We start from the raw sequence: 11912 nt of genomic DNA on the forward strand, positions 1-11912 counted from the left end.
ATGCCTTTTGGGAGAGCGGGCGAGCAATTAATGAATGCGCTCGATTACTATTTTCTATAATTTACATAATTTTACGTGCCATCAATCGAACACCAAGAAATGCACTCGCCCACGTAAATGGAATTTCCGATCAACAGGTGGGTTGGCTTGTCCAGTACAAAGAAAAATTAGCTACAATAATACTGATAATTCATAAAAAAAATATGCACATTTATAGCGAAACCCACGGCAAGATCTAAATCAAAACTCGCAGTTTTTTTCTGGACTTTAAAATCAAATTTAAGATTTATTTGAAACAAATAACTGTGTTATTACATTGAATATAATCTTATGGCTTATTCTCCTCGGTTCTGCGGTATTTGTTGCTGTTGTTGACGTACCTTTATTTTTATAAATGTAATTATATATTACATACACAATTACTTAGTACGTATCGTATAATAATAATAGTATAATTTATAATTAGCATTTCTCTCTCACTTATCTAGTATTATTATAATTCTTCAAGATTTTCATATTATTTACGTGTATATTTTAACACAAAGCAGCAGAGACAAATGTTATCGATCTATATATATTTTGCGCGTTTCCCACATAAATTACATTTTTAAATTACATTTATATATGTATTTTTCTTTTTCGTCGCTTTTTGTGTGTCGCTTGTAAAGTTTTTCTCGTCTCAATTAAGTTTATGTTATAACTAGAGTTTTACATCGATAATTAGAAAAGGGAAATTTTTTGTTGGGGCTTTATTAGCAAAAACATTTTTGTTACTAATATTTACCATTATTATTAATAGTTATTTATGTGTATATGTATAAGAAGTTCTGGTACTCGAATTAAATAAAACATTTTCTCTTTGCACTTTTGAAGCTTATTGGTTGTATTTTTTATCCCACTTTTATGATTTTATAACAATTGTTAAGTAGATTTAGACTCAATGATTTGTGTGTGTATTGTTTTACAGATTTCGTATTATTTATAAACAGTACATATTATGCAGGGTTTACGATCGCCTTATACTAACTATTTCATTCTCCTTATTGTTGGTTGGTGGCCATAAAGCTTTCTTTGATTTGATTCTTAAATTTTTGTTTACGTTCGTAATAAAATGATTTGAAAAAACAACGGATTGAAGTTGATTTGGGTATTATGGTAGTAGTCGAAGTTTCATGCTTAAGTGTTCGGAAAAGTTTTTTTTTTTTTTTTTTTTGAAAATCCTATCTACTATTGGTTAAAGACTTGTAAAAAATTTCTTTATTTTTTGAGTTCGCTTTTGATTCTTGTTGATTTCGTAAAATTTGTCGGAGCAGAAAATTGGAACTGGATTCCGATTGTGATCTGCACTTGTGCCTGGACTATTAACTCTATATGCATAGACATTAGAGTATATGTAGTATATATATCATTACATATGCGTTTGTCTGTATGGTTATATACTCGATTAGTTTGTGATACTGCGTTTATGAAGAAAGGTCTCGAATATACATCTATCTATCGTTTTTGTATTCGAAATATTTTCGCGGGGGGCTCTGAAGACTTTGCAGCACTGAGGGGATCGGTTTCGTTATCGGCATCTTAAACTCTAGTAATTGCTTCCACGGCACATTGGGATTATAATATGGGTTGGGTGTAATTTTAATTAATATGTAATTAGCTAACTATTATCTGGATCAAACAAACGAACGGAGACGGGTTGAATGGCATGGCATATCCAAATGGATAGTTATCAGGACTTCCAATGCTCAGAGGGGCTGTTCCAAATCCTCCATCCTCTTTCCAGCATTCATCATTTTCGTTTAGAGAATATAATTTTGGTCGTTGGTCTAAGACACTTTTTGGTTTCAATCCTTTTCGCTTTCTTCCCCATAGTTATTGTATTATATACAGAAATTAGAACTTAATTGTGTAAATTGTATAGTGACTTATGTGCGTAGTTAAGTAAAATCTGAGACTCGCTGTAAAATATGTTTCGCTTTTTCAGGGTGCTAGGGATTTTTGAGGAAAGAGGGTGTAAAAAGACACTCAAGTACACTTAAGGGTTAACAATTTGTTAATTTTTTTTTTTTTGTATTTTTGTTGTAGGAGCTAGCTACGAAAGCACGGACGATAACGAGATAACAATATTGAGGACTGTTAGAAAACTTTCAGTTTCAGCATGAATTTGCGGAAGTGAATTTGTATCAATTTTGAACTTTGCAATCACTCTCGTCAGCATTTCCGAAATTAACTTAATTCGCATTAAGCTTGTAAATCCTGAGCTTAAGTAATATGGCATTTAATCGAGAAATGGCAAGTGAATGCGTTTAAAAAACGTAATTCACTTCCTCATCTGTGTTAAAAACGAAAATTCCATCAGTTGTGTTAACGACAAAAATGACTTGCTGGCTGCCTAAAAAAAGAAATTGCGCACTTCCTCGTCCAGGTCACTGGAGTCCACCAGGTCATCCATAACACCGGACACCAGAAGTTCCACAACTTCCAAATCTTTTTTGTCCTTCTCGCTAACTGTGGCTGCCTCTTCAACTGTTACTACTGCTGCTGCGGCTCCGGCGGCCTCGACTGTGACCACCTGTTCATCCGCCAGCGCCTCTGATCCGAGCAGCGCCTGGTAGTCCTCCTCCAGCAGCACTCCGCTCTCAATGGCCGCAACAGCCTCCTCATAGTATCAGTTGAGGTCGCGTCGAAAACTATCCTCGATGTTGGGATCGGCGATCATGATGGGGTTCTGGTCGGACAGCATCTGCAAACCGGCTACGTCCATCTGTCCCAGATCCAGATCGAGGGAGTCGAAGATCTCCCTGGTATAATCCGCGTTGGAGGAGTAATCACTAAAGATAATAGAGGGTATATTCGCTGTGGTCGGCGTGTGACTTTGCGAGGAGCCCTGATGATGGTGTTGCTGGTGGTGATGTTGTTGCTGCTGCTGCTGGTGGTTCATCACCACGTTGGAGTTGGAGCAGGCATTGTGACTCACTGGCGAGCTGCTTGAAAGCGGTGAATTCCCATGGTGCGGCGAATGCATTGGCGAATGATGCGGCGAATGGTGCAGAGATAATGATAATTGCTGCTGCTGATGGTGTTGCTGCTGATGATGCTGTTGTTGCTGCTGCTGATGATGGTGGTGCTGCTGCTGTGGCGAGCTTTGCGCCGACATCGGAATCGGTATCGGCAGCGGTGAACTGGGGCAGCCCAAGGGTGAGGGCACAGGCGAAGTGGTTATTCCCAAAGGATCCTGCGCCGTGCCACCTCCACTACTGCTATTGTTGTTTCCCGCTCCATTTAGATTTGTGCTGCCGTTGTGCGTGGATCCCACCACACCATTGCTCAACCCGTTGTTGTTCAGGTTGCTCACTCCTCGCCGCATGTGGTTGTTGTTCCCACTCGCCTCCGGGCTGCCGCTCAGCTCGCTGAAGTCCAACATCTCCGGCTTGTTGTAACCGTTGGTCAGACCTCCTCCATTGCTGCCGCCGCCCCCGCTTGGGCCACCACCTCCGCCGCCACTCAGGTCGTCAAAGTCGAGGGCCACGAAATTATTTGCAAAGCCCTGCTGTTCCGGCGAGGAATTGCTGTCGCCCAGCGAGAAAATCTCAAACTGATTGTGAAACGAGGTATTCAGACTGTTGTAGGAGTTATCAAACTGTTGCTGTTGTTGCTGCGCCTGTTGCTGCTGCTGTTGCTGCTGATGGGCCTGTTGCTGCTGGCGTATGGGACTGGCCGGTGCACTGGAGTGCAGATCCGTGGCCGATACGCTGCTCAGCAAGCCGGGCGAAGAGCGTGGACTAGGAGGATTCGGTGGCTGGCGGTAGTCGGTGGCATTGTGCGGACCCAGCGTGGGGAGCGGGTTAAATGTGGTAACAGCTGCCTGCGTGGTGGCCAGATTGGTAAAGGACAGGTGCGGCGAGTTGCTGGGCTGTTGGTGCTGCTGCTGCTGCTGTTGCGTGTTTCCGGTGGGCGAGTGCTGTTGCTGCTGATAGGGCGACCCGGGACCTGCTCCCCCTCCTCCACCCGCCGGACTAAACGGACTGGGCGACTGATCCCGTTCGCGGCGGTGATTGTGCGGAGACATGACTGGCGACAGGGTTTGCTGCAACTGCTGTTGTTGCTGCGACGGCTGTTGCTGGGATTGCTGCTGCTGCTGCTGGGGTCCATAGTTTTGAAGGGCCGTGAGATCGGGCAGGGAGCCGGTGTTGGCAAAGTTGACCTGATCCTGCAGCGGCCGGAACACAGGATTCGTGAATTTGGCGTTGTTGTATGGCGTGTTCTGTTGTTGCTGCTGCTGCTGGTGTTGCTGCTGGTGCTGTTGCAGCTGCTGCATTTGGAGCTGCTGGTGCAGCTGATGCTGATGTTGCATCTGTTGCTGCTGCTGTTGCAGTTGCTGCAACTGCAGCTGATGGGGCTGCAGTAGCGGCGACTTCCTCCGTTGCGCCTGCGGACTCATGGTCCTGTTTATACCATGGTGCGGCGAGTGAGATCTTGGCTGGCCCGGTTGCTGTTGTTGCTGATGTTGCTGCTGCTGATAGTTGGCGCCCATCGAGTTCACGTCGCTATTGAAGCCCGCCACCAGCGCACTTTGGTGCAGCGCCGAATCGGAGCTGGACCGCCGCCACAAACTCTCCGCCGTAGGTGGACCAAGAAGATGCGGATTTAGCTGGCCGTTGTCTAAGGTTTGTTGCGTACTGCTGCTGCCGTAGGGCGAACGATCCTGCTTGCGCTCCGACGGTCTTCGCATGGGACCCACACCTACGCTGCGCCCTCGGGATTCTCGATAAGCCGTCGGAGAACCACCGCCGCCTCCCAGGCCATCTGGTGAGGCTCCTCCGCCGCTGGCTCCACTGCCGGAACCACTGCCACCTCCGCCCGTCCCATTGCCTGCGCCTGGCGAGGATTGGCTTACCTCCTGACCGCCGACAAGGCCGTCTAGGATCTTCTGATTCGCAGGCGGCTCATCCCTCTTCGTGGCATACACCTCCTTCATGATCCGCTCGAATTCCGCTGTGCCCTCCGCCTGCTTCTGCTTCTGCAGAGCGATCTTCTCGCTGAACTTGCGCGGATTGGCCATTGTGGAGATTGTGTCTGCGGTAGGAAGCTGTTTAGAAAAAGATCATCATTATTATATTGCAAAGGGATAAGATGCTTTGGGGTTTTTACTATCGTTTTGCTTTTGCCTACAGAGGTAACCAACATTTATATGATAATTTTTAGCAGCAAATGTTTCATTATTCATTTTTATTTGGCCACGTTGGAATGCATTTGTTAGATACAAAAGATTGTCTTGCATGTTAATCATATCTAGACGAATTTCTTATGTCTAAAAAGCGTTAATGATTGACATAATATTACCGAATTTACTAATTAATACGTTTAATTACTACATTTCATCGAGGCGATTTGGCAATCTACTTTTATAAAGATAGTTCACAAATCTTAATTAACTTGCTCTTGCATCTTTAACTAAAAATATTAATAAGCTATAATCTCGCTTTGTTTGGGAACCGTGAAAAGGTGTAGTCGACAATCTGTTGCCATAAACTAGCTCATCCATCTCAAGGCATTTCCGCTCCCCGAGCGCACACCTTTAGCCAACTTTTTTTTATCTGCCGGCGAAGGGCATGGAAATGTTTTGACAGGGGGGCGGCATCCAACCCGCCAGTAAAACCCACCCAACCCCCGCCAGCCGACTTGTTTTTATCAATTTGTCAGTCGAGCGAGCGGCTTGCTGATAAGCCAGATACAGATACAAAACATTCGCCCGCTTGTTGTCCGATTCCCAGTCGGAATTCGCATTCGCATTCGCATTCCCAGTCCCATTCGCTTTCGGGTTCGGATTCTCATTCCGATGGCGATGCCGATTCGGGTTCAGATTCGGATTTGGATTCAGGTCCACGCCATGCGTAGTAATGTTTGCCCGGTTGTCCCGGTCTCGTGGCCCTCTCTCTTCACTCGATTTCAATGGCATTGCATAACGAGTGTCATATGTACGAGCATGTGTATATATGCGATATATATCTGCCGAGCGTTCAAAAAGGGCGGGAAAATGCGACGAGCAGGGCGCGCAAACAACAAGTTTTTATAGTTCTTTGAAAGCGACTGTTTGGGTTTGGGTATAGTCTTTGGCTCCACGAATGGAATGGGGGCATTTATCGGGGGACGGGCCGACTTTCGTCGCCACCTGCAGCTGCATTATGCAAATGTCGCGAATTGCGTAGCAAACGAAATAATCTTTCTCTTTCTTTTTTGCTTTTTTTTTCAATAATTTATTCCGGTTCCGCGGCAGTGCAAAGTTGAAGCTCGCAAGAGCGTTGTTGTTTTGCTTTTTATATGCGCTCACAACTGAAGGGCATTTTTAAAAACAACTTTTAGCCACGTTTTCCCAATATCCGATATGATGCTCAGATTATGCTCCACATATTTGTAGATTCGTTTAGAGTTTAGACTAAACTGAAACCATAAACCAGTTTCGCAGCTTTTGTCATCTTTTCGATGAGTTCCGATCAATTATGATGATGATACTACTCGCGAACTGGTGACCAATAACAGCTCAAAAAACAATCTCAGCGAGCTAAAAACAAAAGTTACTCCTTATCATTCGGAGAGAATCAAAACGTATTTACAGATATTTTATCGAAAAGTATTTGTTGCCAAGCAGATTGTAAATATACTTAGTTAAGAAACAGCCAAATTGAATTTAATGGAATGACAACATATTTATAAAATAAGGATTACAGAGATTTTAACTTTATCGAATTGAATTGAATTGCTCATAATTGCGGGAAATATTTTTGAATGTCACTGGCATTACTCACTACCACATTGATTGCTATAAAAGCTGGGAAATTTAGTACTTTCTCAAGACATTCCCAACTGCTCAAGTATTACTTATTAACTCCTACCCTTCTTCAAAACCTCATTAGTTTCCACCATTAGCTAATTTAACCTTATCGATTTCTCTTTTAGGCGGAGAAAAGAATGGCTCAATTAAATCGATTGAGGTAATTCCTTATTGAGAAACCATACCTTAGCTGTATCCAATGCATAACTTTTAACGCAGATTTCTCTTTAATTCTAATTTATCATTTTGATTTGTTTGCCCGGGGATTCTTGGAACTAACGTTTGAGTTAAAATATTTTGCAAAGAAAATACTCAAGTGTTGGTTGGTTGTTGTCGACGTGTTAATTCCAGCTAAATGCTTACTCATTTTATATATCGTAACTTCATATTTATTTTATGTGCGAAAACTTCGCTTAGTGATATACTCAGAAAGTTTAGTCTTTTACTTTACTTTAAGGCAAATCGTTAAATTATTTGCGAAATAAACATATTGAGTAATCATGTTATTTCTTGAAAACTTGTGACTTGAAAGGCGTTTAGAACGTCTGAAAAGTTCAGAATCAGCTATTCAAGTTGTATATGTATCCTTGTACGGATAAAAATGTACCCATAGTTTGCTTATCAATATCCAAATGAGATACCCCCATTCTCATTCAAATGAGTCCCACTTCGTGACCATCTCTATATCTCTGTAGAACCCTATGCGATGACTAATCCAAGCAGATATCGGAAGTGTAAGGCCCATTATGGCTAAAACGCGATGCAGGAGCAAAGAGATTTAAATGCGGCTCACACTTTTGGACGAGCCGGCAATTGCGGCCATAAAAAGGCCGAGCACGCCTCAAACTAAACAAAGGTAGATATTACTTTACTTTTTGGGAGGGACTGGACTTTTTTTTAGGGGGTAGGCAATCAAAGGGAGGGGTGCTGTTGGGCAAAGCGGAAATATTCCCACGAATCGATAATGACATTTAATAATTATTTAATATATTGCGGCCGATAAAAATGGTGGTCATTTACCACAGGAAAAAACAGCTGTATATTTAATCGATAAGAACAGATAAACAAATACTATAATTTGTAAAGTCACATTTATTCATGTTGAATACAAATGAATTATAATTTTGTTAATTTTTTGATAAGAACAGATAAACAATACTATACTTTGTAAAGCCCCACTTATTCACGTTGAATACAAATTAATTATAATTTTGTTAATTTACGAACATAAAACTTTAAAAATAATGGTATTTAATGAAATATATCTTTGGCTTGTTAAGCACAATTAAAGGTCTCAAAATAAAATGTTATAATTTTATGGAATTATTATTATATTGGTCAGCATATTTCGAAACAAAAAGTAAGTTATTTTTTCTTTCCGTGCCAATTTTTGAGTGTGAATGGCCCATTTGTTCTCTCGTTGTTCCTTCTTCTCCCCACTTATCCTTCCATATCTCTCTCCCATTATCATTCTCCCCTCGACACGGGGAGACACTCCTGGGAAACCCTTATCAGCAGTTTTTTTTATAGCCACTCGCGTTCCTTGGAATTTTTGAATAATTTCGATGTTTGTTTATTTATCGCGCGGCGCAACCGCAACAGTTGAAAAGAAAACTAAGAGGGAGGGGGAAAGCGATTTGCAGAAACGTGTGTGAAGCAAAGAGGCGGCAAAAACAAAACGAACTGCAAAGAGGGGGCGGGCGAGGGCGTAACTTACATTCTCTCTCGTTCGCCGCTAACTCCGATTGGATCTCTTGCTCTCTCTGTCGCTCTTGTGCTATGCAAATTGGATTCTTGCTTGATTAAAATCTCATATAGAAGAATTAAGTTTTTGGCGCTTTTTATTTGTTGTTATTGTTATGACCTTTTGCGTTATTTTTTTGTGTTTTTTGCGTCGCTTAATAAAACCAGATTTGATTTTGAGTTGTTTGCGAGCCGAGAGTTGTTAAATCCAAAAATCGGTTTGCTGGGGGATTATTTTAACAACTGATTGTTTTTTTTGTGTTATTTCTACTCGCTCTTACACACACACACACAGCCGCACGCGCACGCACACTTCGAGAGGTTTATTGTTTTAACGCAAAACTGCGACGTTGTTTTTTTTTTATTTTGCGCTCTCAGCTGGTTGGCACTTTTTGCGCTATTTTTTTGGTTACCGCATGAAAAGTGAAAAACTTTCGTTGCGCCTTTGACCTCTTTTCACACAGACACACGCACACACACACTGCTAGGCGGACGAGTGTGCCTCTAATTGGGTGTCCAATTGGGATTACAGCACGCAGCAAAAGCGGCGGCGTCGGCCGATTCTATATTGCATTTCCTTGATTTCTATATATTCTTTGCCCCGATTTTTTGGCTTTTGTTTTTCGCACACCAATGGAAAAGCTCACCAACACACGGACACACGCGCGCACACACACTGACACGCGGGACTGTGGATTTTTGCGGGCAACGGGACTTCTACTGTTGTGCACACTCACTCCGCAGCAATCTCGTATTCTTATTTTCGTTTATTTCGCGTTTTTTATGCCCCTATTTTGCTCTGCTGCACTCTCTCACTCGCACAGAGAACAACTTATTATTGCTGCTGCTGCTGCCTTGCTTCTTCTTCTTCGCTCATCTTCGTCGCTGTGATGGCTCTTCACTTTTTCGCTTTGTTCTGTGGTTTTTCCGCTTTTCCTCGCACGCCGTTTTAATCGCGTGTTAGTCGTGCACTTGTACAGCAATTGCGCGTCGCCTTTTTCAACGTTTTTTCCACGTTTGTTTTGTTATTTTTCCACTTTTTCTCATATTTTCCTCTGCTTCTTCGATATCAGGAGGTGTATTGGTATGAACCTATCGGGGCCATCGTTCTCCGATACTAGGAAGATATCGGCTATCGAGTTTGAAATTGGCAGCCATGCAGTGTGGCCAGAATTTGGTTGAGACAAAATACATTGCTGAACAGCGAACAGGTGATGTGTGGGAATTTCCACCAGATATTTAAAGCCAGGGCTGTCATTTCTACTTTATTTAAATGCACGTATATGATATTCAAGTCATTTTTTAAGTGCATCATATTAAATAAAAAATACAGCTAAGAGCGTAACAACTAATCAAAGTTTACTTTTTACTGATGAAAGATAAAGTGGGCTAAACCAATATGATATGTAACATAAGTTAATTATCAATTGTCAGTATTAATCAGATTACTGCATTTGTATGTAAGGTATATATATTTACAGAATAAACAGAACGTTTGTTTTTTTAAAGGGAAATATATTTTTGAAAATATTATATCTTGGGTTTCGATGTTAATCGCCGTGCAATCGGTTCGAGTCCTCACTTTTAGTCGCTTGGTAAGGTGTCTTGTCATTTAGTCCAATATATGGTATGGTGTCTCCGCTAATTTAGATTCGCAACGGAATTTTAAAAATAAATATTGATTTGATATAATTAAATAGTAATTATATAATTTACATTTATTATATGTGTTGTATTCCATGGAAATAAATAACTTACATTAAAAAGGCATACACAAATTTTATTATTAATATGCTGTCTCAAACTCTCCGTTTTGTTGACTTTGACAAAGCAAATTGTGTGGTTGCATTAGTTATTCTGCAAGCGTAATTAATGTATATTAAATTCAAAAGTTCTTAATCCATCATATTAAATGAGCGGAGCAATCATATAAAATGAAATGCAATTTAATATGCCCATTAGAAGCTAAGATAAATCATCAAAAATGATTTGGATTTCGTTTTTGGGCGCTTAAATTGCATCAACCAACACATTCAAATGGGCTTTTGCGTTCGCGTGTGTGCGTGCGGGTGTCTGTTGTGTGTGTGTGTAAACGTCTGTTTCCCTTTCCGTTAACATTTTGTGTCTGGTTTCCGGCATTTTGTGTGCGCCATTTAAAATTGTTTTCCACGATACGAATCTGCCAAACGCTCTCTTTTTCTCTTTCGTTCCCGCGAATGGAGAAAATTTTTCTTCTCGCAGACACTTGAAGCAGGAATTGGTAGCAAATTGGCGGCCTCGGGGTTACGAAGACATTTAAGGGCCGACAAGGAAATGGAGAAATAAAAATGAGGGCCAAGAATAAGGCCGAGAAGTTGGAAGAAGTAGGAGGTACTAGGTAAATTGTGTGCAAGCGATAGAAATCTCTCAGAACATTTCCTGTTTTTTTTCTTTCATTCCTATTCAAAATATTTGCCCCTTTTTTGCCTTTTTCCTTGTTCCTTAAACTTCTCTGTTACCATTCGTTTCGTGCATTTATTCCAAATTCTTTCATAAATATTTGCGCCCTTTGTGCGCTTAATTCATTCATCAAACTGTCAAATGAATGTCAAAACTAATAGAGCGCCCACTAGCCCACTTCCTCCCATAAAAAACAGCCACGAAAAGGTGCTCAATTATTGAAATGAATTAGTGGGCGCCAGTGGGTGGGCTTAAGCCGATTTCTCCTCTGCCTTTACTAGGGCTTTTTGTCCAAACATTTTCCTACAGCACGTTTTATGGCATAAAGAGTGGGTAAGCTCTTCCAATGAGCTTGGACACTTAATTGAAGTTAATTTCGATTTAGGGGTTCTCAGGAACAATTCGAAGCATTGGATTCGAGGAAATAATATATTGGTAGTCATATTTTATTTAATTAAAGTGTATACGATATAGATATGAAATGAAATATAATATGAGGAAACCATCATAATAGGTAGCTTAAATTCAAATTTTAGTATGCCAGTTAGGGATAAAATACAATGTAAATTAATTGAAATTTTCTATAATATTTACCTGAACCAAGTGATATACTCATTTATTCAATCCTATAATTACCTAAGGCTCCAATTACTCGATTCCAATTTGTTAATGGATATTTCGACTAAACATTACCCATTATGGGCCCTGCTCTTCACCATTATCAATTTTATTTTCGCTTTCCGAACAATCGCAATCTCAAGGACTGTTGGTGGTTAATTAGACAAACAACTCTGCGCATTTAACGCATATTAATTTTCAACTACTCCAAGCTCGTCGTTTCACTCTTGTGAACTTTGAACCCAGCGGCATAGACGAAATTATCATGGTTTCGCTGGCT

At 41.1% G+C, this 11912-nt stretch overlaps 1 protein-coding gene and 1 non-coding gene across 4 annotated transcripts; both read right to left on the bottom strand.

The window, feature by feature from the left end:
• Positions 1 to 260: 260 nt before the first annotated feature.
• Crtc (CREB-regulated transcription coactivator) lies at positions 261 to 9677 on the bottom strand. 3 transcript variants are annotated; one of them, NM_001275068.2, is made up of 2 exons: positions 8550 to 9677; positions 261 to 5089 (listed from the first exon to the last, which is right to left on the bottom strand). In NM_001275068.2, exon 2 carries the CDS (start codon positions 5060 to 5062, stop codon positions 2393 to 2395), a length of 2670 nt encoding a protein of 889 aa, NP_001261997.1. In that variant the 5' UTR covers positions 5063 to 5089; positions 8550 to 9677; the 3' UTR covers positions 261 to 2392. The 3 variants fall into 2 exon arrangements, with proteins under 3 accessions (NP_001261997.1, NP_001287101.1, NP_649001.1); NM_140744.3 differs by having other exon boundaries at positions 2071 to 5089.
• On the bottom strand, positions 9031 to 9173 carry sncRNA:641 (small non-coding RNA 641). Its single transcript, NR_002488.1, has one exon. It is a non-coding gene; the product is annotated as a small non-coding RNA 641 (non-coding RNA).
• Positions 9678 to 11912: the final 2235 nt, after the last annotated feature.

This window comes from Drosophila melanogaster, chromosome 3L (genome assembly GCF_000001215.4).
Source record: "Drosophila melanogaster chromosome 3L".
Taxonomy (NCBI): domain Eukaryota; kingdom Metazoa; phylum Arthropoda; class Insecta; order Diptera; family Drosophilidae; genus Drosophila; species Drosophila melanogaster.

What these genes read in the sequence shown, in the direction of transcription:
- Crtc (NM_001300172.1), bottom strand. Translation starts at nt 5,062, where the DNA reads ATGGCCAATCCGCGCAAGTTCAGCGAGAAGATCGCTCTGCAGAAGCAG.